At 38.5% G+C, this 25,264-nt stretch overlaps 1 protein-coding gene and 1 non-coding gene across 3 annotated transcripts in view; one reads left to right on the plus strand and one right to left on the minus strand.

Annotated features, from left to right (window-relative positions):
- The window catches only part of LOC127697709 (contactin-associated protein like 5-2), a 909,987-nt gene that overhangs the window by 365,583 nt on the left and 519,140 nt on the right, over positions 1-25,264 (minus strand). For both annotated transcript variants that reach the window (XM_052201021.1, XM_052201020.1), the window contains exon 12: positions 7,967-8,086. In XM_052201021.1, the coding sequence (XP_052056981.1) occupies positions 7,967-8,086 (120 nt within the window). The remainder of the gene's footprint in view (positions 1-7,966; positions 8,087-25,264) is intronic.
- LOC127697976 (small nucleolar RNA SNORA17) lies at positions 10,206-10,342 on the plus strand. The gene has a single exon (XR_007980635.1). It is a non-coding gene; the product is annotated as a small nucleolar RNA SNORA17 (small nucleolar RNA).

Raw genomic sequence — 25,264 nt, forward strand, 5'->3', positions numbered from 1 at the left:
TATATTTACACAATGTAATACTACTCAGCAATTGAAAACAGTGAATTCATGGATTTTTTTTTGGCAAATGGGTATAACTGGAAAATATCATGCTGAGTGTGGCAACTCAATCACAAAAGAACATACATGGTATGCACTCACTGATAAGTGGATATTAGCCCAGAAGCTTGGAATACCCAAGATACAATTCACATATCAACGAAGCTCATGAAGAAGGAAGAACAAATTAGATAGTCTAGCTCTTCTTAGCAGGGACAACAGAATTCCCATATGAGGAGATACAGAGAAAAGGTTTGGAGTAGAATCTTAGGGAAAGACAATCCAGAGACAGCCCCACCTAGGGATCCATCCTATATAGTTACCAAACCCAGACACTATTGTGTATGCCAACAAGTGCTTGCTGACAGGAGCCTGATATAGCTATCACCAGGGAGGCTCTGCAAGTATACGACAAATACATATGGGGACACTCTCAGCCAGCAATTAAACTGAGCACAGGGACTCCAATGATGGAGGTAGAGAAAGACCCAAGGAGCTGAAGGAGTTTACAGTGCCATAGAAGGTACAACAATATGAGCCACCCAGTTCCCCAGAGTTCCCAGGGACTAAACAGTCAACCAAAGAGCATACATGGAGGGACTCATAGCTCCAGTGGAATATGCATCAGAGAATGGCCTTTTTTACATCAATGGGAGGAATGGCCCTTGGTCCTGAGAAGGCTTGATGCTGCAGTGTAGGGAAATACCTGGACAGGGAAGCAGAAGTGGGTGAATTATTGAACAGGAGGAGGGGGGATTTGTTAGGTGATCTTTTGGGGGCGAGAAAACTAGGAAAAGGAGACAACATTTTAAATGTAAATAAAATATATATCATATAAAAAGTATAACTTAAAAAATAAATAATACATAAATAAAAAAGGAGAAACTTAACTGCTGAAAGTTGTTCTCTGACCTCTACTTCTTCTGAAACACTCACATACCCACAAGTAAAATAGATGTGATGAGAAGGGGCCTTCTCTGCCACAGATACAGACAAAACAGAGATGGAGGAAGAACTAAATATAGTATATTCTCCAACATTCCCAGAATTCATTTGTCATTTTTTGTTTTTGAAGTAATAATGCCCAAATAGCCAGTTCTTTTCACCTTGATGCCAACTTCACATAAAGAAGGAATGTTTGTCTAAAATCATGGACTTGGCTATGGCAATGCATCCTTTTCCAGATTGCTAATGGAAATTCCAATCATCTAGCCATGGTTAGCCATGTCTGAAGGGCATCTGTGTGGAGATATGTAAAATTTCCTCAACCACTATGTATATACCCCATGTATATACACCTTACAGCGTGTGCACATTTGTGTAGGCATGTGTGGTGGCAACAGAAAGATAGTAATTCTTTTCTCCATAATAAGTATTCTATTTTGATCCATAAATCATATTCTCAGTACATTCAGGTTCTTCGAACAGTTACTTTGGTGAGGTAATGAGATCCAGGCATCTGCTTTTATCTATGCCCTAGAACTGAGATTACATATTTGTACTTTTACACTGGTTTCTATGTGAATGTTGCATACTTGCATTCTTTTTCCATGCTTACATAGCCACAGCATTGCAGACTGGGCCATCCACAGTTCCCAAAGTTATAATTGTTTCTATATTTTCAGCCTCATCATCACTTAGCTAGAGCAATGATAAGTCCCATATAAATGCAGAAAATATAAGACAACATTTCACACAGTGCCAGTGCTTCCATCGTAGATAGTTGTAATGGTTTTCCCGTTCCTATTAATCAGTATTATTGTTATAGAAACAATTATAGCTCCTTCAATGATGCATGCCTCTCCAGGTAAATATTTCTTACATATTAAGTATATAGTCTCAGTTCAAGTGACAATTTTTGGCAACAGTACTTTTGGGCAGGGAGAGAGCATAAGTACATATGTGCATATGCTTTTGATGTTTGGATGCCAGAGTTGTTTAGTGAGCTCTGGGGATTCATCCAAGTGTATCTCTCCAGTGCTATGTGCCAGAAGTACTGGAATTTTACAAGTGTGTTAGAGATCAAAACTAGATCCTCATGCTTGCAAAGCAAGTATCTTACTAATTGTTCTGTCTCCACAACAAATGGAAAACTGTAATTTTGCAATGATTACCAAGAACTGATGATTTAAGAAAAGGAAATCTGACACATTAGCCTACCTTTCTCTTGTACAAGTATTTTTGTAGAACAATGGAAACTTCACATTCTTCTGTATTGTGTGTTTGTGCATGCTTCCACACATGTGTAAATATGTGCATGCCTATGCATCTGTTTGTGTGTTTTTTGTGTCTTCACAGGAATGTGTTTTCTTATGTGACAGAACATATACATGTGTATATGTTAGAAGTAGATTGCTTGGTAAGAAAATCAGTAGAAAGGTGCAAGCACAAAGGTGCATTACAATTACCATGCATGACACTAACAACTATTTTCTACTTATTTGCTTTTAATACATTTGTCCACACTGTATGCATATTCAAATTGTAAAGAAAATGATACCTGTGAATGTCTTATTCTTATGTTCCAAAATGCCTTTCATTCTCATTATATTGACAAATGTACAGGCAATGAGTAAATTGCAGCCATTAATCTAACTTCAGGAAGCAAGACAAACAATGGAGGCCAAACTGTGTAGGTGCAGTTTTTCCTGCTGGGATGATAATCTATTATGTCAGTCACATTGTAAAATCATGGATAGAAATATTAGAGAGTACTCAATCACAATTCTCTACCTATTAAACTATGTGTGTTTTGATGAGTTTTTAATGGAAACTGAGGCTGCGGCCAAGCAGAGAGAATTGGAGTATCATAATAGCCAGAGAGTAAGATTAGAAGCCTATAAACATACACTGGAAATGGAATAGGAACTCATTGAGAATGGAAAACAAGTTTTGACTTACTAACTCACCTAAGAATTTTCTTCAAGTTCCCTGTAACTCTTGTCTATTGCCCTAAACATGTGAAACTGTCACTTGCTCTGTCAAGACAAAAAGGGAATGTATGTTTGGCGTATCTCTCCAGAAACAACTTTGCACCTAAGTAGACAATCTACTGAGCAAGAGAAAAATTGTGCAGTTTAGAAAGAAATATATTTTAATAGGTGGTCAAGTATCTTTTAGATTTAAAAAAATTCACAAACTGACTACAAACTAAGTTCTAAGAAAAATGCTTTAAAAGCACGTGAACTGACTGTAAGCTGAAATCCAAGGAGAATGTCAGATTCTCAGTCTAACTCTGCTTCATCCTGATTGGATTTTTTTAAGAATATTTCTCTCAAGAAAACTGGAATACTCAAAACATAATCCACACATCAAATGAAGTACAAGAAGAAAGGAGGAGTGGCCCCTTGTTCTGGAAAGACTCAGTGAAGCAGTATTGGGAAAAACAAGAACGGGGAAGTGGGAAGGGGTAGGTGGGAGGACGGGGGAGAGAAGGGGACTTATGGGACTTTTGGGGAGTGGGGGGCTAGAAAAGGGGAAATCATTTCAATTGTAAATAAAAAATATATCTAATAAAAAAAAGGAAAAAAAAAGAATACTTCTCTCCAGACTCTTAGCGTCTTGGAAATAGCATGGACATTTAGAACAGGTAAATACTTTATTGTTTTATGTCTTTGTTGAGAGTGGATGTATAGCTTTCAATCTTGTGGACAACTGTGAGATTAAGTGGTGATTGAATCTACAATCACTACCTAATATCAGATCACTGTTTCAAGACTGCTATCTTAGAAGAAATGACATTTCATGTGTGTTAGGGTTAATACTATCAGCAAAACTGATAGCCTCTAGAGTTACCTAAGATTTCTGGGTATACCAAATACATAGGTGTCTCATGGATAACCTTTTGACTTCAGAAAGTGAAAGCTTTAACATCAGAATATGTGTTTCAGTTATATGTCCTTTACAATATCTCAGTCTAGTAGTTTCCTGGGTATCTATTTCTACTGTGTAGCTTCTCTGTGCCACCTCTTTCCCCCTCTCTTCCCCTATCTCTCTCTCTCTCTGTCTCTCTGTCTCTCTCTCTCTCTTCCTTTCTCTCTCCCTCCCTCCTTTCTTGTCTCTCCTTCTCCCTTTCTCTCTTCTTCTCTTTCTCCCTTTCTCTCCCTTTCTCTCCTTCCCTCTCTTTTTCTCTTTCTCTGTCTCTCTCTGTCTCTCTCTGTCTCTCTCTCTGTCTCTCTCTGTCTCTCTCTCTCCTCTCTCAATTGTCCAGTTATAGATCAGAAATAAATTTCTCTTTAAAACCCACAATCTCTGATCTCTGTAGTTTTTCTTTGAAATCTTATGACAAACCCTTGAAATCTCCTAGATCTTGGAAGTTATTGTTTTGTGGGACATTAGTTTCCCCAAACTAGGTTCTCCAAAAATGCAGAAATGCTTTCAAAATTAAAGAGACATGCAATTTCCACAATTTGAGCACAATAAGAGCACAGTCAAAATTCATAATTTAGAAAAGAATACAAATTCCACATTGTGATCAATAATTGTGTTCACATTGTATGCATTATTAATGGTTTATAAATATCTGAGTATGTGCACATTCAGAACACCATTTTTGGGAGTTACACTTTGACCTAGATGGCACTTTGTGATTATTGACAAAGAAACCATATATCAACTATCATGATAGAGATTAGATGTACAGAAAAATTCCCAGTAACAATACTGACAACTTAATTAGCAGACCAAGATTAAACTATGGAAGGATTGGCCCCTTGCTTTTAATCCCTGATGGTAGGTGGGAATGAGATGGAAAAACAAATTTGGAGAGTAGCTCTCTGTCGTCTCAGATTGCAAAATCTCTGAGGAAACCAGTTCTAAGAATTCAAGTTCTGTATTGGCTAGTTGACATTCATAAAGACAGCCAGCATATGTCCTGGTGTTCAGGCCACACTTTCTGTATGACGTTGCTACATATTTCATGGCTTCACTAGTCACTCAAAGTTAACAACAAGGAAGATTTACGATTTCTCAAATAGGGGCTCATGCTTGTCCTTCATTATGGAAATTCCTATCTGTGATCATCCAAACTATCAACTCAGTGGTGCTACTGGAGCAGTATTAAAGGTCTATCATGGAAAAGCTCTGGGTCAAGAAAACAGAATCTCTGGTCTGGCTGGAGCTTAACATTGCAGTGATCAGTGTCAATCACATAGTAAAAGAACTACGTGTAAGAAGTCAGGTTCAGCTTAAATCATGAATTTCAAATATACACTTTATTGCATATAAGATGGAGAATTTAAGAAAATTATGTACTTACATTTTTTTTCAGGTAGAATTAGCAGAGATAATATTTGTGAGCTACAATTGAAATGCCCGAAATGTCTGAACTCATCAGTAGTTAGCAGCCTTCTCACAAGTTCTGGATATATGTCAGAGCTATTACTCAGTAGTAAGAGTTTGGCTCCTTTGCCTGCTATTGTAGCCAAACACATCTTTTTTGAAATCATGGATCAGGGGAAATTTACAACTGAACACTTTAGAAAGCTTAGAACACAAGAATTTAGTGAATTAAAAGTCACCAATTTACCCTAGAATCCTGTATTTTTTAACTAAGAACCCACATATGAATAATGTTTTGAAAAGAATCAAAATACATAGAGAAGCCAAGTCCTAAACTAGATTGTTGTACAGAACTAGGTATCAACCACTGCATTAAGCAACACAATTTATCTTCCTGCTCTCAAGCAATTACAATGTAATGAACATAAAGCCACTCTTCACTTTATGAAGTAGTACCAAAACTAAAATAGCTAGCACCTTTTGCAGTCAAAGTCTGGATCTTTGCATTCTGCTAAGAAAATGAGGGGCATGTCTTGTCATCACTTCTTACCGTGATTTCATTACACTGACTCTACAGCATCTTTTTTTCAAGATTTATTTATTTTTCCTCTCCCTTTATCCCTCTTGTTTCTACCCCACTCACTCTGGCCTCATTAGTTCTGGCCCATAGGTTCTTTTCCTCATTACTGATGGTTGTGAGTCACCAGGTGGTTGCTGGGATTTGAAACCATGACCTCTGGAAGAGCATTTGGTGCTCTTAACCACTAAGCCATCTTACCAGCCTGAGTCTACAACATCTTGTGGTCCTATTCCTGAGTTTACTATTACATGAACATTCATAGTATAACTTCTTTGCATATCCTTAGTGTCTAGGACTAGACTAAACTAGGAAGAGCGCTATAAATATGTTGCCTCAATAAAGAGAAGGCCAGAGCAATTAATTACTGAGACATGAGAGGCCTAAATTTACTGCTTTATTACATAGCATATCTTTAATTCTTAACCCCTCTGTGTTTGTGTGTATGTGTGTGTGTGTGTGTGTGTGTGTGTGTGTGTTTGTGAGAGAGAGAGAGAGAGAGAGAGAGAGAGAGAGAGAGAGAGAGAGAGAGAGGGAGGGCATAAGAATTTCCCAATTAGTGACGCTCAATCATGTTAGGACTGCTTGCAAAGCTAAATGTTTAAAAAACAACATCAATGTTTAACACTCTGGTATTGTATTATGGAATACAATAACCATCCAATGACATTTTTAAACATTTATTTTGCTCATCATGAGGGCACACACATGTGCATGATTGTGACTCTTAAAAGTCAGTGGGGAACATGTAGGAATATTTTTGGAGTAAGATTTCTCCTTCCAGGAGGTCAGGTCCAGGGATTAATCTTAGGTCATCAGGCATAGTATCAAATGTCTTTACTTGGTCAACCTGTGGTCTCTTCAGATGCCACTTCTAAACTTATATAATTGATTTATAAAGAAGTTAGATATTCTTAGGATAATCTATAAAAAACAAATATTCTCAATGATGATGATAATGATGATGATGATGGGGGTGGTGGTGGTGGTGGTGGTGGTGGTGGTGGTGGTAGTGGTGGTGATGGTAGTAGTGGTGGTTGTGGTAGTGATTTGCTAGGGAGCTACAATTTCCAGGAAAAGAATCTACACCTACATTAAATATTATACAAAGCTGATTGACTGAATAAAGATTTCTTGGGTAATCATGCCATATTGAACAGTTGTTTGTTGCAAGTTTCTATGCATGAGCTAACATTATTGTGACTATCTTGCAATTTCTGTTGAAATGGATGAAGTGGACTCTGTTTATGAATCTACAGGCTAAGGAAATCATCAGACAGCAAGTGAGGCACAAAGCAGAGGCAGTTCTGAATGCTGTAATTTCCCCACCTGGTGGGGGACCAGTATATTGAAAAGTAGGCTGACATACAATTGCCACAATCAAATCTTCATAAAACCATTAGCTTGATAGAATGAGGAATTTACAATTTTAACAGATCTGTATATTTGATAAATATTACTCTCATTAAAGCAACACTAAATTTATGTTCTTTGCTATGGTTGTAAAATAGAATGAACTATATTTTAATAATTTTTAGGTAAAAGACATTTTTAAGTTCTCACTACTTTGTCCAACAGAGCTGATTATCTGTGATCCTCACAACTGCTTGGTGTGTAGTCAACTCATTCTCATTTCATTGATCAACAAATAAAGCTCAAGATGATAGGACTCAGCCACATACAAAGTCCATAGAACCATCTGTGAATGGAGTTCCTCTTTGTAAATCAGGACTTCCCACTGACTTTTATGCCTTGTTTTTGTGCTTATTTTTTCCATCTCTATCTCATTCTGTTGTTGATCTTTAACAGAGAAGCTGACTTTTCCAAGCCTTATAGAAAACATTTGGTAATTTCTTCCTCTTTCAGGGAATAGTCTTATAATCACCAAGATCACTCTACTTTTTGTGTTGAAAATAACTAGGCTGATTCCTATTATTTTTCAAGATAGCATTTCCCCGATGATCCTAGTCCTATATGAACTTGTACACTCTGTACACCTTTCCAAAACTCCTTTTTATCTCATATCACCAGTCATTCAGGTTATGCAGACTTATAAAACATGGCTCTTACCAGTAACATTGCAGTAGACCTGAAGGGGTCCCAGTGGGCCGCTGCCATCAGAGTCAACATAGAAGAACCCAGCTGTGTTTCCTCTGTGTCTGTACACCTCACAGGATTGCTCATAGATGGCTGGAAAGACACAAAGGCAAACTCTACTTGCTTCTGAATATCCATCTGCAGGACTCAGTAGCTCATACATAAGCCTACTTCTTATATGTCTCTCTTTCCAGCCTATACAGTCCTAAAGTCTTTAAAGCTCAGTGTTCTGGTACTTAAAAGACTTGTACCATATTTCAGTTTCATTTCTGTTGCTCTAAACATTACCCTGACAGGAAAGTAACATAAGTAACAAAAGACTTATTTTAGCTCACAATTCTAGATCACAATCCATCACTATAGAGAAATCACAATTGTTGGAACTAGAGGCAGCTAGTTACCTCATATCCATAGCCAAGGACACAAAGAAACAAATGTATATTTGCCAGAGTATATGCTGGGTTGTTATACTCTGCTTGAATTTTCCACTCAAATAGTTCAATCAATTCTGGTTGTATTTTTGTGAATTGGTCACAAGAGGGGGTAATTTTTAAAACAGGAACTTAAATGGAGAAAATGTCCACACTAGACAGGTGTGTAAAGAGGTCTATAGTGCATAAACTGTATTAATGTTTGATGTGGAAAGGTCCAGCTTTCTGGAGGCAATTTCCTTCCTCAGAAGATTGTCCTAAGTAGCAGTAGAAAGCAGCTGATCAAGCCATGAAAGCAAGCCAGTAGGCAGTACTTGCCCATTGCCTGTCTTCAATTCCTACCTCTAGCTTCACAGCTTGAATTCTTGCTCTAACTTCTGTTTATGTACATGAAAAGCTATAAATTTCAGCTGAAATAAATCCTTTCCTTATGGTGTTTCCTTATGTACATATCATAGTAATGGAACCCTAACTAAAGCATGGGACCCCTGTCTAGAGATTAATCCAATCACAGTGGGCAGTGGCTTTCTATCCCAGTTAAGATGATCCCTACACACATGTCTTCAAGTCAACTCAATATGGACAATCCCTCAGTTAGACTCTCTTCTTAGGTGATTATAGATTGTGTGGAGTTGACAGTTAAAGCTAACCATCATATGCCCTAATTTTATTATAATTAATGAATTAACTAATTCTTCTTAGTCCATATCAGGACTACATTTACCCTAAACTTTATCCATTGTCTTTTTGTTTGTTTGTTTCATTCTACCTCTATGTCCCTACAGTATTCTTAGATTGAATCATCAACACAATGGTCTATCTTCATTGTGCTAAAGAAACTTTAAAATCCGAGGCTGTGTACCCTGTGACACTGTTATCCAAGAAATTGCACCAGATTTCAACACATATTTAGGGAGCAAATTTACAATGTACATATGCTGTTATACCATTTTAACAATAAAATATGAGGACCCCATTTTAAGGGTGGTATGGTTGTCTATGTTTGTGTGTATGTGTGTGTGTGTGTGTATCTGTGTGAGTGTATTTATGTGTGTGTTTGTGTTTATATTTGTGTGATTATATGTGAGAAGGTCAATAGTTAACTTCAAAGGTTCTTTCTTACTAGTCTCAACTTTGTTCTCTTTTTGCCTATTTGGATAAACTAGCTGGACAATGAGATGTAAGATTCTGCCTATCTACCCTTGCTCTCCAGGAGAATTAAAAGAGCCAGAAAAGGGGAAATCATTTGAAATGTAAATAAAAATATCTCAAATAAATAAAAATACTCTGCCTATCTACCCCCTGCTCTCCAGGAGAATTAAAAGAGTACATTACCTACCTAGTCTTTATTTGTTCTGGGGATCATACTCGGGTCCTCATGCTTGAAAAGCAAGCAGCTTACCAACTGAGATATCCTCCAGCAAAAAAAGACACTTTATTACATTATACATTAACCTTTGGAAAGTGAAATAAGATCTAGGTTCAATCCATGTCCACGAAACAATTGCTTACTACTTTACAGATATATGTAAAAAAGAATAGTTTTCACCAAATTTCAGATCCATTGAAAAGACTGTTAGTCTGTGTCCCCTGCTTACAGCTCAGAGCAGACACAGAGGTTTTTGTGTGATCACAACACATGAGAAGAGTCATGTCACATGTGTCATATAATTTGGAGTTTTAACTGAGCTGTATACTTAATAAATATTACCCTCATTAAAGAAGCACTAACAGATTTGCAAGAATACAAAAAAATATTTCTTAAAAACAGCCATATCAATCATACCCCTAGAGGTACTATAGGTATGACTGCAGTATCATAGAGTGCATCAGTAGGTAGCCTAGAGGAAAGAGGCTAGATCTGTCTATGTGCAGTATTCTGACCTGTGGAAATCGAATTGATTAGTAGCCCACCACTCCCTGGAGGATAAAAAGAACAAACCTGAGACAACCACCAGTCCAGCACCAGGGGGCCTAGACAGGCAGATAGACTGAGAGGACCATCATTTCATCACTGTATAGACCTGGACTAGTCCACAGAGCCAGGAATTGGCCAGAAACAAGAATAACCCACCTGGGACAATGTAACTCAGTAAGAGTGAGCCTGAGACTACCTCATCTTGGATCATGGGCCCATGGTAGGAATGAGCCCATGAGGGCAACCAGTTGCAAAATGTGCTGCAAGGGCAAAGAGCTAGCCATAGATGAGCACCAGTCAGGAATCTTACATGGTTGGGTGGACAGACCATACCAAATATGGACCCTTGCTTGTGTGAAAATGCATGAGCAGTTTACAGCATTCCTGATGCCACTCCTGAGATCATCTCAGAGACTCAAAGGCACACAAATAGCACTAAGAGGTACAATTAAGTGGTATAAAAGTAGAAGAAAAAGAAAAGGAGAAGGATGTGTATACAACAAACAGAGGCAGAACTGTAGAATCAAGGGTATTTAGGAATAACCAGATGTGAATAGCTGTTGATGCCACCTGGGAACATGGCTGGCTTCTGACCTGTTCTGGCACCAGAGGCAACTTCTGGGTCAGTGTCCCAGCAACAAGAGGGGTCTATTACTATAGAAGGCCAGGAAGACATCCCTTGTTTTGGCTGCTTACCCAGAGACATATTGATGCTGAAGCTGTGAAGAACTTCCCATACTCCCATACCCAACCCAGCATTGTAGAAGACGTAGCCGTGGGAATGGGAGAGAAGAGATGACCCAGACCATAGCCAACTCAAGTACTTAAGAAGTGGGCCTGGTGTTTCACCAATGCAGCACAGTAGAGATGTCTGTGATGGTCTGGGCACAGATGAGCAGCTCCAAGGACATTGGAATGACAGAGTTGTCTATGTCCCTTGGCGGCTGTGACATTGGATGGGCCAACTGAGGTAGGACAGGAGATCTTGCCCCAATGATATGGGTGGTGAAGAGCTGGTGGGATGAGCAGCTCACATACCATTCACATCCATATCTAGGGCTTTGAGTAGGCCCACTCCAATGCATACAATATGGATGAACTGCTGGGGTACATGAAGTGCTCATACTTCAGATGCAAAACTACAGGATCTCCATGGCGCAGGCAAAAACATGATAACTGAGAGGAGTCTAAATGAGGATTCAATATAGGCAGTGTAGCACAAGCCAGAGGTCTTCTACCAGACCAAATATGCATTTCAGTGAAAATTTGCAGGCTAAAAAGTCTGGAAAAAAGGGTATATTGTGGGATACACTGTGACATACTACAGCTTTCACAATAGGATATTGTTCTCCCTGTTAGAGGGGAAGATGCAAGGGTAAAAGATTGGTAAAAAGTGAAGGGAAGATGAGTTGAACTTAAAGGCAGCTAGATCAATGGAGTAGAATAGAAGATCCAGAAATGGTCACTTGATCTTTGACAAAGGAGAAAAAACCATCCACTGGCAAAAAGCATTTTCAACAAATGCTTCTGGTTCAACTGGTAGTATGCAGAAGAATGCAAATCAATATATTATTATTTTATTATTTGATATATTTTTATTAACATTTGAAATGATTTCCCCTTTTCTGGCTTCCCACTCCCCGAAAATCCCATGAGCCCTCTTCCCTCCCCCTGTTCCCCATCCACCCCTTCCCACTTCCCTGTTCTAGTATTGCCCTGTACTGTTACACTGAGTCTTTCTATAACCAGGGGCCACACCTCCATTCTTCTTGGACATCATTTGATGTGTGGATTATGTTTTGGGTATTCCAATTTTCTAGGCTAATATCCACTTATTAGTGAGTGCATACCATGATTGATCTTTTGAGGCTGGGTTACCTCACTTATTATGATGTTCTCCAGCTCCATCAATTTGTCTAAGAATTTTATGAATTCATTGTTTCTAAAGACTGAATAGTACTCCATTGTGTAAATATACCACATTTTTTTTATCCATTCCTCCGTTGACAGATACCTGGGTTACTTCCAGCTTCTGCCTATTATAAATGGGGGTGCTATGAACATAGTGGAGCATGTATACTTATTACATGCTGGGGAATCCTCTGGGTATATGACCAGGAGTGGTATAGCAGGATCCTCCAGAAGTGATGTGCTCAGTTTTCTGAGGAACCAACAGACTGATTTCCAGAGTAGTTGTACCAATTTGCAACACCACCAGCAGTGGAGGAGTGTTCCTCTTTCTCCATATCCTCGCCAACAACTGCTCTCTCCTGAGTTTTTAATCTTAATCATTCTGACTGGTGTAAGGTGAAATCTCAGGGTTGCTTTGATTTGCATTTCCCTAATGACTAATGATGTTGAGCATTTTTTTTTAATTTTTTTTATTCGATATAATTTATTTACATTTCAAATGATTTCCCCTTTTCTAGACCCCCCACTCTCCGAAAGTCCCGTAAGCCCCCTTCTCTTCCCCTGCCCTCCCACCCACCCCTTCCCACTTCCCCGTTCTGGTTTTGCCGAATACTGTTTCACTGAGTCTTTCCAGAAGCAGGGGCCACTCCTCCTTTCTTCTTGTACCTCATTTGATGTGTGGATTATGTTTTGGGTATTCCAGTTTTCTAGGTTAATAACCACTTATTAGTGAGTGCATACCATGATTCACCTTTTGAGTCTGGGTTACCTCGCTTAGTATGATGTTCTCTAGCTCCATCCATTTGCCTAAGAATTTCATGAATTCATTGTTTCTAATGGCTGAATAGTACTCCATTGTGTAGATATACCACATTTTTTGCATCCACTCTTCTGTTGAGGGATACCTGGGTTCTTTCCAGCATCTGGCAATTATAAATAGGGCTGCTATGAACATAGTAGAACATGTATCCTTATTACATGGTGGGGAATCCTCTGGGTATATGCCCAGGAGTAGTATAGCAGGATCTTCTGGAAGTGAGGTGGCCAGTTTTCGGAGGAACCGCCAGACTGCTTTCCAGAATGGTTGTACCAATTTGCAACCCCACCAGCAGTGGAGGAGTGTTCCTCTTTCTCCACACCCTCTCCAACACCTGCTTTCTCCTGAATTTTTAATCTTAGCCATTCTGACTGGTGTAAGATGAAATCTCAAAAAATGGGAAAACCTCCCATGCTCATGGATCGGTAGAATCAATATAGTTAAAATGGCCATTTTGCCAAAAGCAATATACAGATTCAATGCAATACCCATCAAAATCCCAACTCAATTCTTCACAGAGTTAGAAAGAGAAATTATCAAATTCATCTGGAACAACAAAAAACCCAGGATAGCTAAAACTATTCTCAGCAACAAAAGAAAATCTGGGGGAATCAGTATCCCTGACCTCAAGCAATACTACAGAGCATTAGTGTTAAAAACTGCATGGTATTGGTACAGTGACAGGCAGGAGGATCAATGGAACAGGATTGAAGATCCAGAAATGAACCCACACACCTATGGCCACTTGATCCTCGACAAAGAGCCTGAAAACATCCAATGGAAAAAAGATAACCTTTTCAACAAATGGTGCTGGTTCAACTGGAGGTCAGCATGCAGAAAAATGCGAATTGATCCATCCTTGTCTCCTTGTACTAAGCTCAAATCCAAATGGATCAAGGACCTCCACATAAAGCCAGACACTCTGAAGCTAATAGAAAAGAAACTGGGGAAGAACCTTGAGGACATCGGTACAGGGAGAAAGTTTCTGAACAGAACACCAATAGCGTATGCTCTAAGAGCAAGAATTGACAAATGGGACCTCATAAAATTACAAAGTTTCTGTAAGGCAAAGGACACCATCAAGAGGACTAATTGGCAACCAACAAATTGGGAAAAGATCTTCACCAATCCTACATCAGATAGAGGGCTAATATCCAATATATATAAAGAACTCAAGAAGTTAGACTCCAGAAAACTGAACAACCCTATTAAAAAATGGGGTACAGAGTTAAACAAAGAATTCTCACCTGAAGAACTTCGGATGGCGGAGAAGCATCTTAAAAAATGCTCAACTTCATTAGTCATTAGGGAAATGCAAATCAAAACAACCCTAAGATTTCATCTTACACCAGTCAGAATGGCTAAGATTAAAAATTCAGGAGACAGCAGGTGTTGGAGAGGGTGTGGAGAAAGAGGAACACTCCTCCACTGCTGGTGGGGTTGCAAATTGGTACAACCACTCTGGAAATCAGTCTGGCGGTTCCTCCGAAAACTGGGCACCTTACTTCCAGAAGATCCTGCTATACCACTCCTGGGCATATACCCAGAAGACTCCCCACCATGTAATAAGGATACATGTTCTACTATGTTCATAGCAGCCCTATTTGTAATTGCCAGATGCTGGAAAGAACCCAGGTATCCCTCAACAGAAGAGTGGATGCAAAAAATGTGGTATATCTACACAATGGAGTACTATTCAGCCATTAGAAACAATGAATTCATGAAATTCTTAGGCAAATGGATGGAGCTAGAGAATATCATACTAAGTGAGGTAACCCAGACTCAAAAGGTGAATCATGGTATGCACTCACTAATAAGTGGATATTAACCTAGAAAACTGGAATACCCAACACATAATCCACACATCAAATGAGGTACAAGAAGAAAGGAGGAGTGGCCCCTGGTTCTGGAAAGACTCAGTGAAACAGTATTCAGCAAAACCAGAACAGGGAAGTGGGAAGGGGTGGGTGGGAGGGCAGGGGAAGAGAAGGGGGCTTGCGGGACTTTCGGGGAGTGGGGGGCTAGAAAAGGGGAAATCATTTGAAATGTAAATAAATTATATCGAATAATAAAAAAAAAAGAAAAGAAAAGAAAAAAAAATGCTCAACTTCATTAGTCATTAGGGAAATGCAAATCAAAACAACCCTAAGATGTTGAGTATTTTTTAAGATGTTTCTCAGCCATCCGAAGTTCGTTGGGTGAAAATTCTTTATTTAGCTCTGTACCCCATTTTTAATAGGGTTATTTGGTTTTCTGGGGTCTAACTCCTTGAGTTTTTTGTATATATTGGATATTAGGCCTCTGTTGGATGAAAGGTTGGTGAAGATCTTTTCCCAGTTTGTTGGTTGCTGATATGTCCTTTTCATGGTGTCCTTTGCCTTACAGAATCTTTGTAATTTAATGAGTTCCCATTTGTCAATTCTTGCTCTTAGAGCATACGCTATTGGTGTTCTGTTTAGAAACTTTCTCCCTGTACCGATGTCCTCAAGGGTCTTCCCCAGTTTCTTTTCAATTAGCTTCAGAATGTCTGGCTTTATGTGGAGGTCCTTGATCCATCTGGAATTGAGCTTAGTACAAGGAGATAAGAATGCATCAATTCGCATTCTTCTGCATGGTGTCCTCCAGTTGAACCAGCACCATTTGTTGAAATGGCTCTCTTTTTTCCACTGGATGATTTCTTTGCCTTTGTCGAGGATAAAGTGGCCATAGGTGTGTGGGTTCATTTCTGGATCTTCAATCCTAGTCCATTGATCCACCTGTCTGACATTGTACCAGTACCACACAGTTTTTAACACTATTGCTCTGTAGTATTGCTTGAGGTCAGAGATACTGATTCCCCCAGAGTTTCTTTGGTTGTTAAGAATACTTTTAGATATCCTGGGTTTTTTTGTTAGTCCAGATGAATTTGAGAATTGCTCTTTCTAACTCTGTGAAGAACTGAGTTGGGATTTTGATGGGTATTGTGTTGGATCTGTATATTGCCTTTAGCAAAATGGCCATTTGAACTGTATTGATCCTGCCAATCTATGAGCATGAGAGATTCTTCCATTTCCTTCTTCAGAGACTTGAAGTTCTTGTCATACAGAAGATCTTTCATTTATTTGGTCAGAGTTACACCAAGGTACTTTATATTGTGTGTGGCTATTGTGAAGGGGTCATTTCTGTAATTTCTTTCTCATCCTGCTTATCCTGTGAGTATAGGAAGTCTACTGATTTGCTTGAGTTGATTTTATAACCAGACACTTTGCTGAAGTTGTAGGAGTTCTCTGATGGAGTTTTTTGGGTCACTTAGGTAGACTATCATATCATCTGCAAATAGTGATAGGTTGACTTCGTCCTTTTCAATTTGTATCCCTTTGACCTCCATATGTTGTCAACTTGCCCTAGCCAATCCCTCAAGTACAATGTTGAAAAGATAAGGAGAGAGGGGGCAGCCCTGTCTAGTCCCTGATTTTAGTGGGATTGTTTCAAGTGTCTCTTCATTTAGTTTGATGCTGGCAACAGGTTTGCTGTATATAGCTTTTACTATGTTTAGGTATGGGCCTTCAATTCCTGTTCTTTCCAAGACTTTAAGCATGAAAGAATGCTGAATTTTGTCAAATGCTTTTTCAGCATCCAATGAAATGACCATGGGTTTTTTTTTTTTGTTTTTTTTTTGTTTGTTTGTTTTTTGTTTTTTTTTTTTGAGTTTTGAGTTATATAGTGGATTGCATTGATGGATTTCTGTATATTGAACCATTCCTGCATCCCTGGGATAAAGGTTACTAGATCATGGTGGATGATCGTTTTATGTGTTCTTGGATTCAGTTGGCAAGAAGTTTATTGAGTATTTTGCATCGATATGTATAAGGGAAATTGGTCTGAAGTTCTCTTTCTTTGTTGGATCATTGTGGGGTTTTGGTATCAGTGTAATTGCGTCTTCGTAGAAGGAGTTAGGTAGTGTTCCTTCTGTTTCTATATTGTGAAATAGTTTGAAGAGTATTGGTGTTAAGTCTTCTTTGAAGGTCTGACAAAATTCTGCACTAAAACTATCTTGTCCTGTGCTTTTTTTGGTTGGAAGACTTTCTATGACCCTTCTATTTCTTTAGGTTGTATGGGTCTGCTTAGATGATCTATTTGATCCTGATTTAATTTTGGTATTTGGTATCCTGTCTAGGAAATTGGCCATTTCCTCCAGATTCTCCAGTTGTGTTGAGCATAGGCTTTTGTAGTAGGATCTTTTGGTTTTATGAATTTTCTCAATTTCTGTTGTTATATCTCCCTTTTCATTTCCAATTTTATTAATTTGGATATTGTATATGTGCCCTTTGGTTGGTCTGGCTAAGGGTTTATCTATCTTGTTTCTTTTCTCAAAGAAACATCTCCAGCTTTTGTTGATTATTTGTATCTTTGTTTCCACTTGATTGATTTCAGCCCTGACTTTGATGATTTCCTGACTTCTGCTCCTGAGGAAATTTGTTTCTTTTTCTTCCAGAGCTTTCAGGTTTGCCATTAAGCTTCTAGTGTATGCCCGCTCCAATTTCTTTTGGAGGCACTCAGGGCTCTGAATTTTCCTCTTAGCACTGCTTTCATTGTGTCCCAAAGGTTTGGGTACGTTGTGCCTTCATTTTCATTAAATTCTAAAATGTCTCTGATTTCTTTCTTTATTTCTTATTTGGTCAAGGTGTCGTTGAGTAGAGAATTGTTCACCCTCCATGTGTATGTGGGCTTTCTGTTGTTTTTGTTGCTATTGAAAACCACCCTTTTTTTTTCTTTTTTTTATTCTATATATATTTTTTATTTACATTTCAAATGATTTCCCCTTTTCTAGAACCCCCACTCCCCAAAAGTCCCATCAGCCCCCTTTCCTCCCCCTGTTTTCCCACCCAACCCTTCCCACTTCCCAGTTCTGGTTTTGCCCTATACAGCTTTACTGAGTCTTTCCAGAACAAGAGGCCACTCCTCCATTCTTCTTGTACCTCATTTGATGTGTGGATTATGTTTTGGGTATTCCAGTTTTATAGGTTAATATCCACTTATTAGTGAGTGCATACCAAAATTCATCTTTTGAGTCTGGGTTACCTCACTTAGTATGATGTTCTCCAGCTCCATCCATTTGCCTGAGAATTTCATGAATTCATTGTTTCTAATGGCTGAATAGTACTTCATTTTGTATATATACCACATTTTTTGCATCCACTCTTCTGTTGAGGGATACCTGGGCTCTGTCCAGTTTCTGTCTATTATAAATAGGGCTGCTATGATTATAGTAGAGTATGTATCCTTATTACATGCTGGGGAATCTTCTGGGTATATGCCCGGGAGTGGTATAGCAGGGTCTTCTGGAAGTGAGGTGCCCAGTTTTCGGAGGAACCGCCAGACTGATTTCCAGAGTGGTTGTACCAATTTTCAACCCCACAAGCAGTGGAGGAGTCTTCCTCTTTCTCCACATCCTAGTGAACATCTGCTGTCTCCTGAATTTTTAATCTTAGCTATTCTGACTGGTGTCAGGGGAATCTCAGGGTTGTTTTGATTTGCATTTCCCTAATGACTAATGAAGTTGAGCATTTTTTAAGATGCTTCTATGCCATCTGAAGTTCTTCAGGTGAAAATTCTTTGTTTAATTCTCTACTCCATTTTTTAATAGGGTTATTTGGTTTTCTGGAGTCTAACTTCTTGAGTTCTTTATATATATTGGATATTAGCCCTCTATCTGATGTAGGGTTGGTTAAGATCTTTTCCTAATTTGTTGGTTGCCAATTTAGCCCTTTGGATGGTGTCCTTTGCCTTACAGAATCTTTGTAATTTTATGAGGTGCCATTTGTCAATTCTTGATCTTAGAGCATAAGCTATTGGTGTTCTGTTCAGGAACTTACCCCCTGTACTGATGTCCTCAAGGGTCTTCCCCAGTTTCTTTTCTATTATCTTCAGAGTGCCTGGCTTTATGTGGAGGTCCTTGAATATTTTATAATGTGGTATGAATTCAAGGTTAATTTTGTATTCATGGAAGTGTCTCTGGTATTCAGGAATACATCTTAAAGCAGAGATACATATGAGTGTCACGATATGTACCTTATACTGTGCACACACAGGTTTCATATATTTTTGATAAAACCTAACATTTCCATTGAAAATATGCTTACCTGAAACAATATGATGTTCTGAACTTATGTTAGGCATTTTGGTATGTTTCACCTGAATGTCAACTAGTATGTGTGGCTGTTACCAAGTGCACCTATACTCATAGGAGGACAAACTTATGAAAGAAGTTGTCTCTGCTGTTTTCTCATGAACCTGAAAGGGGGATAATACCCTGAAAGCATATGAGCATTTTCCTAACTGCTGTAGACACTGCATCAGTAAGATGACTCAGTGTGTCATGATATTTGCTGCCAATTCCAATAACATGTGCCCTGTCCCTGGGACCTACATAGTAGAAGAGAATAACAAACCACTTCATGTTCTTCTCTAACCTACACATTTATTCTGTGGCAAACCCATCATCATACACATGTTATCAATAGTAACGCACACACACACACACACACACACACACAGAGAGAGAGAGAGAGAGAGAGAGAGAGAGAGAGAGAGAGAGAGACTAAAAATAACTTGTAAATATTTCACAAAAAAACCATAAAGCGTAGGAATTAATTGAGTGAATTTTTGTAGTGCTGTTTCAACTTAGTACCTATTGTACTTTGGGAAAGTGACTTGCTGGGTATCCCCAAGGTAATTTCCATTTAATGGTATTTTGATATTTTAATATTCTCATTGTTGTGACAAAATAAAGGAGGAAGGACTATGTCTGGCACACACTTCAAGTGGTTATAATCTACCAAAGAAAAAGTTTCAGAAATGCATGTCAGGATTAGATTACTGAACGGCATCTTTGCAGGTCCTGGACTTCTACCTGAGGTAGAAGCTACTGACTATCTCGGGAGAGATTCTGATGAAGAGGTCCTACCTTGGAAATCTTGGGAGTCTCTATTGAATGTCACAAGAGTGAGCACACCTTCACAATTGGATAAAGAAGGATCAACTTGTGTGTTTTTAGATAGAGTTATATCTTTCATAAAACTCATATCTTCAACTCTACTTAAAGAACTAAATATGTGCCGTTTCTATATGCTTCAGATAATTGTGTAATGTGTATTTATTTCTTAGATTGTACTGTGTGTATGTGTGTTTGTCTGTCTGTGTGTGTGTGTGTGTGTGTGATGGGGTTCAGTGACTATCCTGAAATACCTAGGAAAAAAAGCAACTTTGAATGGAATAGATTTGTTTCATGTTGAGCTTGTTGTATTGCAAGATCCAAGGAAGTCAAAGCAGAATTTCAAGACAGGAACATGGAGTTAAGAAGGGATGCAAGGACCATGAAGGAGCATGGCTTGTAGGATCCCTCCTCATGGTATATTATGGTGGATTTATTATTCCATTGAATAGAACATGCCATTAGATAAGGCCACCCTCAATTGGCTACCAATTTCTATCATCGTTCAAGAAATAGTCCTATAGGATTACCTACATGCCAATGTCACAAAGACATTGTATCAATTGAGGTTTCATCTTCTAAGATGATTCTACATTGCGATAAATTGACAAAACCTGGCCAGTACATGTATGCATATGGTGGTCAGAAGATAACCTGAGTTTTCTGTTATCTATCTGTGCATTGTTTATTCAGAACTTTTTGCTATTTTTCCACTGAATTTGCCATAGTTTAGCTGGCCTCTGAAAGGACAGAGTTAGGTTTTTATGTGGGCCCTAGAAATGTGAATTCAGGGCTTCATGGCGAAAGTATGTTTACCCATTAAAATATCTCTCCAGCCCTAGGTTCTGCTATTTCATATAAGGATTCAGCTCTGCAAATCTTCAACTTTGTCCCTCTCTCTTTCATCTATGTACTCTGAGCCCTTCAAAATTGTCTTGCTCTTAGCTGCTGCGCTTGTACTTGCTGACTTTCTTGATGGTGGCTTTATTATTTATTTATTCTTGCTGTTTTTACCATTTTTCTCTTTTTTAAATTGCTTTTGTCTTTGTTTTGTTGAGTATGTGTTTACTTGTATATTTAGCTGTTTTCATTTTTTGCCATTATAAGTTTAAATTATTATTGAATCATTAGTTGAGTTGTATCTAACTAGGTCAAGCATGCCTAATATTTCCAGTATTCCTGTTTCTGTATACGTTTGATCTAATATGCCCCAAAGGATATGTGCTATGAGACTTGAAATGCACACCCATGCTCTTACAGTATCTTGTGAGTACAGTACAGAGCACCAAGTATAGTCTCACAGATACCATATTTTGTTGAATTATCTGACACTGGTGGAAAATAACAGGATGTAAAAATTAGCTAAGAAATTCAGTGTAAAAATACCCCAAAGAAGAGGAAATAACCTCCTTCTTGTCTAAAGCCAGAGGTCTCTCTCTCTGTCTCTGTCTCTCTGTCTCTCTGTCTCTCTCTCTCTCTCCCTCTCTCATACACACACACACACACACACACACACACACACGCACATATATATATGTGTATGCACACACACAAAAACACATATATCCTCTGGAATATGGAGAATGGAAAAGAAAAATGGAGGAGGAGATTCTGATTCAGTTAAGCAGACATGGAGGTTAGGTAAACTATGGAATTTGACTCCATGGTACAGAGGGTAGCTTCAGAAAAAGGGTAAGAAAGACTGTCTCACCTACCAGGGAGAGCACTCATAGGCTCTGCCAACATCCAATAATGTTTGGTAGAAAAAAAGGAAGAAGAAGAGGTTTTTATTCAGAATACAAACATTCCTACAGAGCAGAGAGAAGCATGTTTTCATATCTGAAGGTAATTATGAGGACAGTTCTGGCAGATAATTTATTGCCTAATGTACAATTTGAAATGTCCTTGTGATGTTCTTTCTTATTTTTGATTAGTATTCAGATAGTAAAATGCTTTTATTTACAACTCACTTTTTCAAGTACCATGATCAGTGCTATATTTTTGTAACTTCACCATTTCTATTCCTATAGTAAAATATGGACATAAGTATAAAATGTGTGTGTGTGTGTGTGTGTGTGTGTATCTGAATACACATTTATATGTTAATATAGCAGCCAGAGATTGACCTCAGGTATCTTTCTCCATCATTTCTTACTGATGCCCACCTACACTTTTAAATTTGATATGTACTTCTCATGCAGTACACATGAAGTCCAAAGACAACTTGATGGGGTTGGTTTTCTCCATCCATACTCTGGGAAATGGGGATTAAATTTAAAATTCTAGACTTGATGGCAAGCATCTTAACCCTCTTGACAGTCTTATTTGTTATGCACCTTGGTTCTTGAGACTGAAACCGCAGTTCACCAATTTGTCTAGACTGGCTGGCCAGGGAGTCTTGAAGTGGCAAAGGTACAAGGGAAAACCCATGTTAGATGAGGTGTTTAATTTTAATTGGGCATATTAATTAAATGAAACAAAAGGGGCTTTTCATTGGTCACTTTCAACACATCTATAGCTGGACTTTGGTAGTCTTTCTCAGAAGGAGAAAATAGCTAAATAATGGAAGATGCCTCAGGGGCTAGCTTCAAGATTGTAGTCTAATTTTTATCAGGGTAGAGGGGAAAAGTTAAGACTTGCTAGAGCCATGCTCATTAACCTCAAGCTGGACAAAGTCCCATCAGCTACCATGAGAACTCTGGGATTTAGGATCTGTGTTTGGAGACCAGGGCCTGAAACAAAAACAGAGATCTGGTGCACTGGGGCATATACTCCCCACCAGATCCCTGAAAAAGACAAGACATCAGCTTTTCCTGACACTAATCTAGAAGCTGTGTTGTCCTTTCCCTCCCTAGGCTGAGATGCATGATTCTGCTCAGTCTCCTATCTTACCTGATACTTACTGATTGAGTTGGGGTATCTGGTTAATGAGCACCAGAATTCTGCTTGTCCACTGCTATGATTCTTACCATATGCTACCATGTCTGTCTTTGTGCCTTTTCACAGGAATTTAGAAGATAAAATTCAGTATCCTGCTTGTGCACCAAACACTTTACCAACTCTGCCAGCTCCCCTGACCCCACTACATAAATTTTAAATCAAGGGTAAGAGAGTGAGCTATAATTTTTTTACATAAGAAGTAGTATTCTTCCATCTTAATCATATTACATCATGACCAATGTCAATATCACAGGGCTGGACAAACGTAAGTAACATGGTTGTAAACAACACAATGAAGATGCTTAAGCTGCAGTGTAATACATTGTCAGAAGTATAGCTGAATATATTTGAAGTGGAGAACGACAATGGGCCCAAGGTGATATATGACTGTGAGGGTGAGTCTCATGTTTTAGCTTGGCAAGAATACTGCACCCAGTTATCTAGTGAATCACTGATCTCAGTGCTGATGTAAAGGTATTTTGTAGATGAGATTAAAGTTTATGAGATGCTGACAATACTTATGTGAGGTTATGTGGAAAATCTAGGTGGGCTGTGTGTAATCCACACAAAAGCCTGAAATGGAGCTATTTTTCCTTGAAAGAAATTTTGCCTAAGAACTCAGAGAAGGCTCACGCAGCAAACTATTTGTCTAGAAGCATGAATTCTGTTCCTGGAACACACACTATAAGCTGAATGTGGTGGCAATAGTTTGTAATTCCAGTCCTGGAGAGGCAGAGATAGTGAGAGGCTCATTGGAAAGCCAGTGTAAGCTGATTAGCAATTTTGGCTCATGAAGGGTGCTACCTTTAAAAAATATTAGGGACAGTTCTGAGAAACAACACATAAGGTTACACATACATGCACACACATGCACAAACACATACACATATACTCACATGTGAATCGATGCACATTTACACAGACATACATATATGTACACATACACATAGGCAAATACACATGCACAAAAAATAACATACTTGCACACATACCACTTACATGCACACACCCAATCCACTCTTGCATGCATACACTCACATAATGCACTCAAGCAAACATACAGGTGCACACACACACACACACACACACACACACACACACACACACTCACACTGCACACATCCGCTGAAGGAAAATAGCTCAAGCTCCTGTCCTGGACATTCAGCCTTCTTTCCCAACTACATGTCTTTTGGATTTCAGACTAACCACTTTAGTTCCCACAACTACTTGAATCAATTTATCACACTAAATCTAATAAATCTTTCTGTGAGCTGTTTTCTTTCCTGCAATCTGACTGGTATCAGTGATGTCTTTCAATTTTCATCCTTATCAGTAATAACTCCAAATGATTCTGGCCAGCCCTTCTCTTACCTGCCCACTCCCATCCTAGTTCAATTCCTCTGGATCTTGATCCTTCCTTTCCTTCTATGACTATGAAGATCATAGTAGTACTATATATTGTAGCTCAAATTCAAACCTCACATGTGCCATTTTGTTCTTTTAATCATGTCTGTGATATTTGCTAAATAGTTTACACTTTTTTTCAGCTTGATATATCCATAACTAGTCTTTTATTTTTTCAGTGTGTATTATAATACTGCCCTTCAGAGTTCTTCTATTTTGAAGCCTTTTGTATTAGAAATCAAGTCTTGAAGAGCGTTAATGCTGTAGACAATATTTAGTCTATGGTTTGGTCCAATGCAGACACTTCTTTGTACCTGAATAATATAAATGTGTTTTGCACAGATGAGTAAGTTCATAAAAGGAGACATTTACATGAACATGAAGTGAATAAAAAAATGGCAAAGGAATCTTACTGTAACCTCAGACAAAACAAAGTGTAGAATCTACAATGATCAGTCATTTGAAAGTCTGCTATAGTGATTATCTCATTATGATTCAAAGCAGACACTACACACACTAATTAATAATCAGCAGAATTTCCTTCTTCAGATAAATATTTCTCAAGCACTTTATATGTTCAGCAAGTTCATAACTACCCATTATACCCACAAACACCTCCTGCCAGAGACAGACATGTGAGGGTGGTGGGACACAGTGAAAGCTGCAGTGATAGCTCACAAATTAAGCATGTACTCTTTTTGCACAGGACCAGTGTTCAGTTCCCACTGACCATGATGTTTGTCTTACACATGTCTATAACTCTAGCTGCCAGAATTTTAACATATTCCTCCCATTACATGTATGTAGATATACACAGACAGATAATTTGAAAATATATCTCCAACTTTAAAAATGATAGTCTTCTCCTTTTGATGAC

Source organism: Apodemus sylvaticus, chromosome 12, assembly GCF_947179515.1.
Source record: "Apodemus sylvaticus chromosome 12, mApoSyl1.1, whole genome shotgun sequence".
NCBI lineage: Eukaryota > Metazoa > Chordata > Mammalia > Rodentia > Muridae > Apodemus > Apodemus sylvaticus.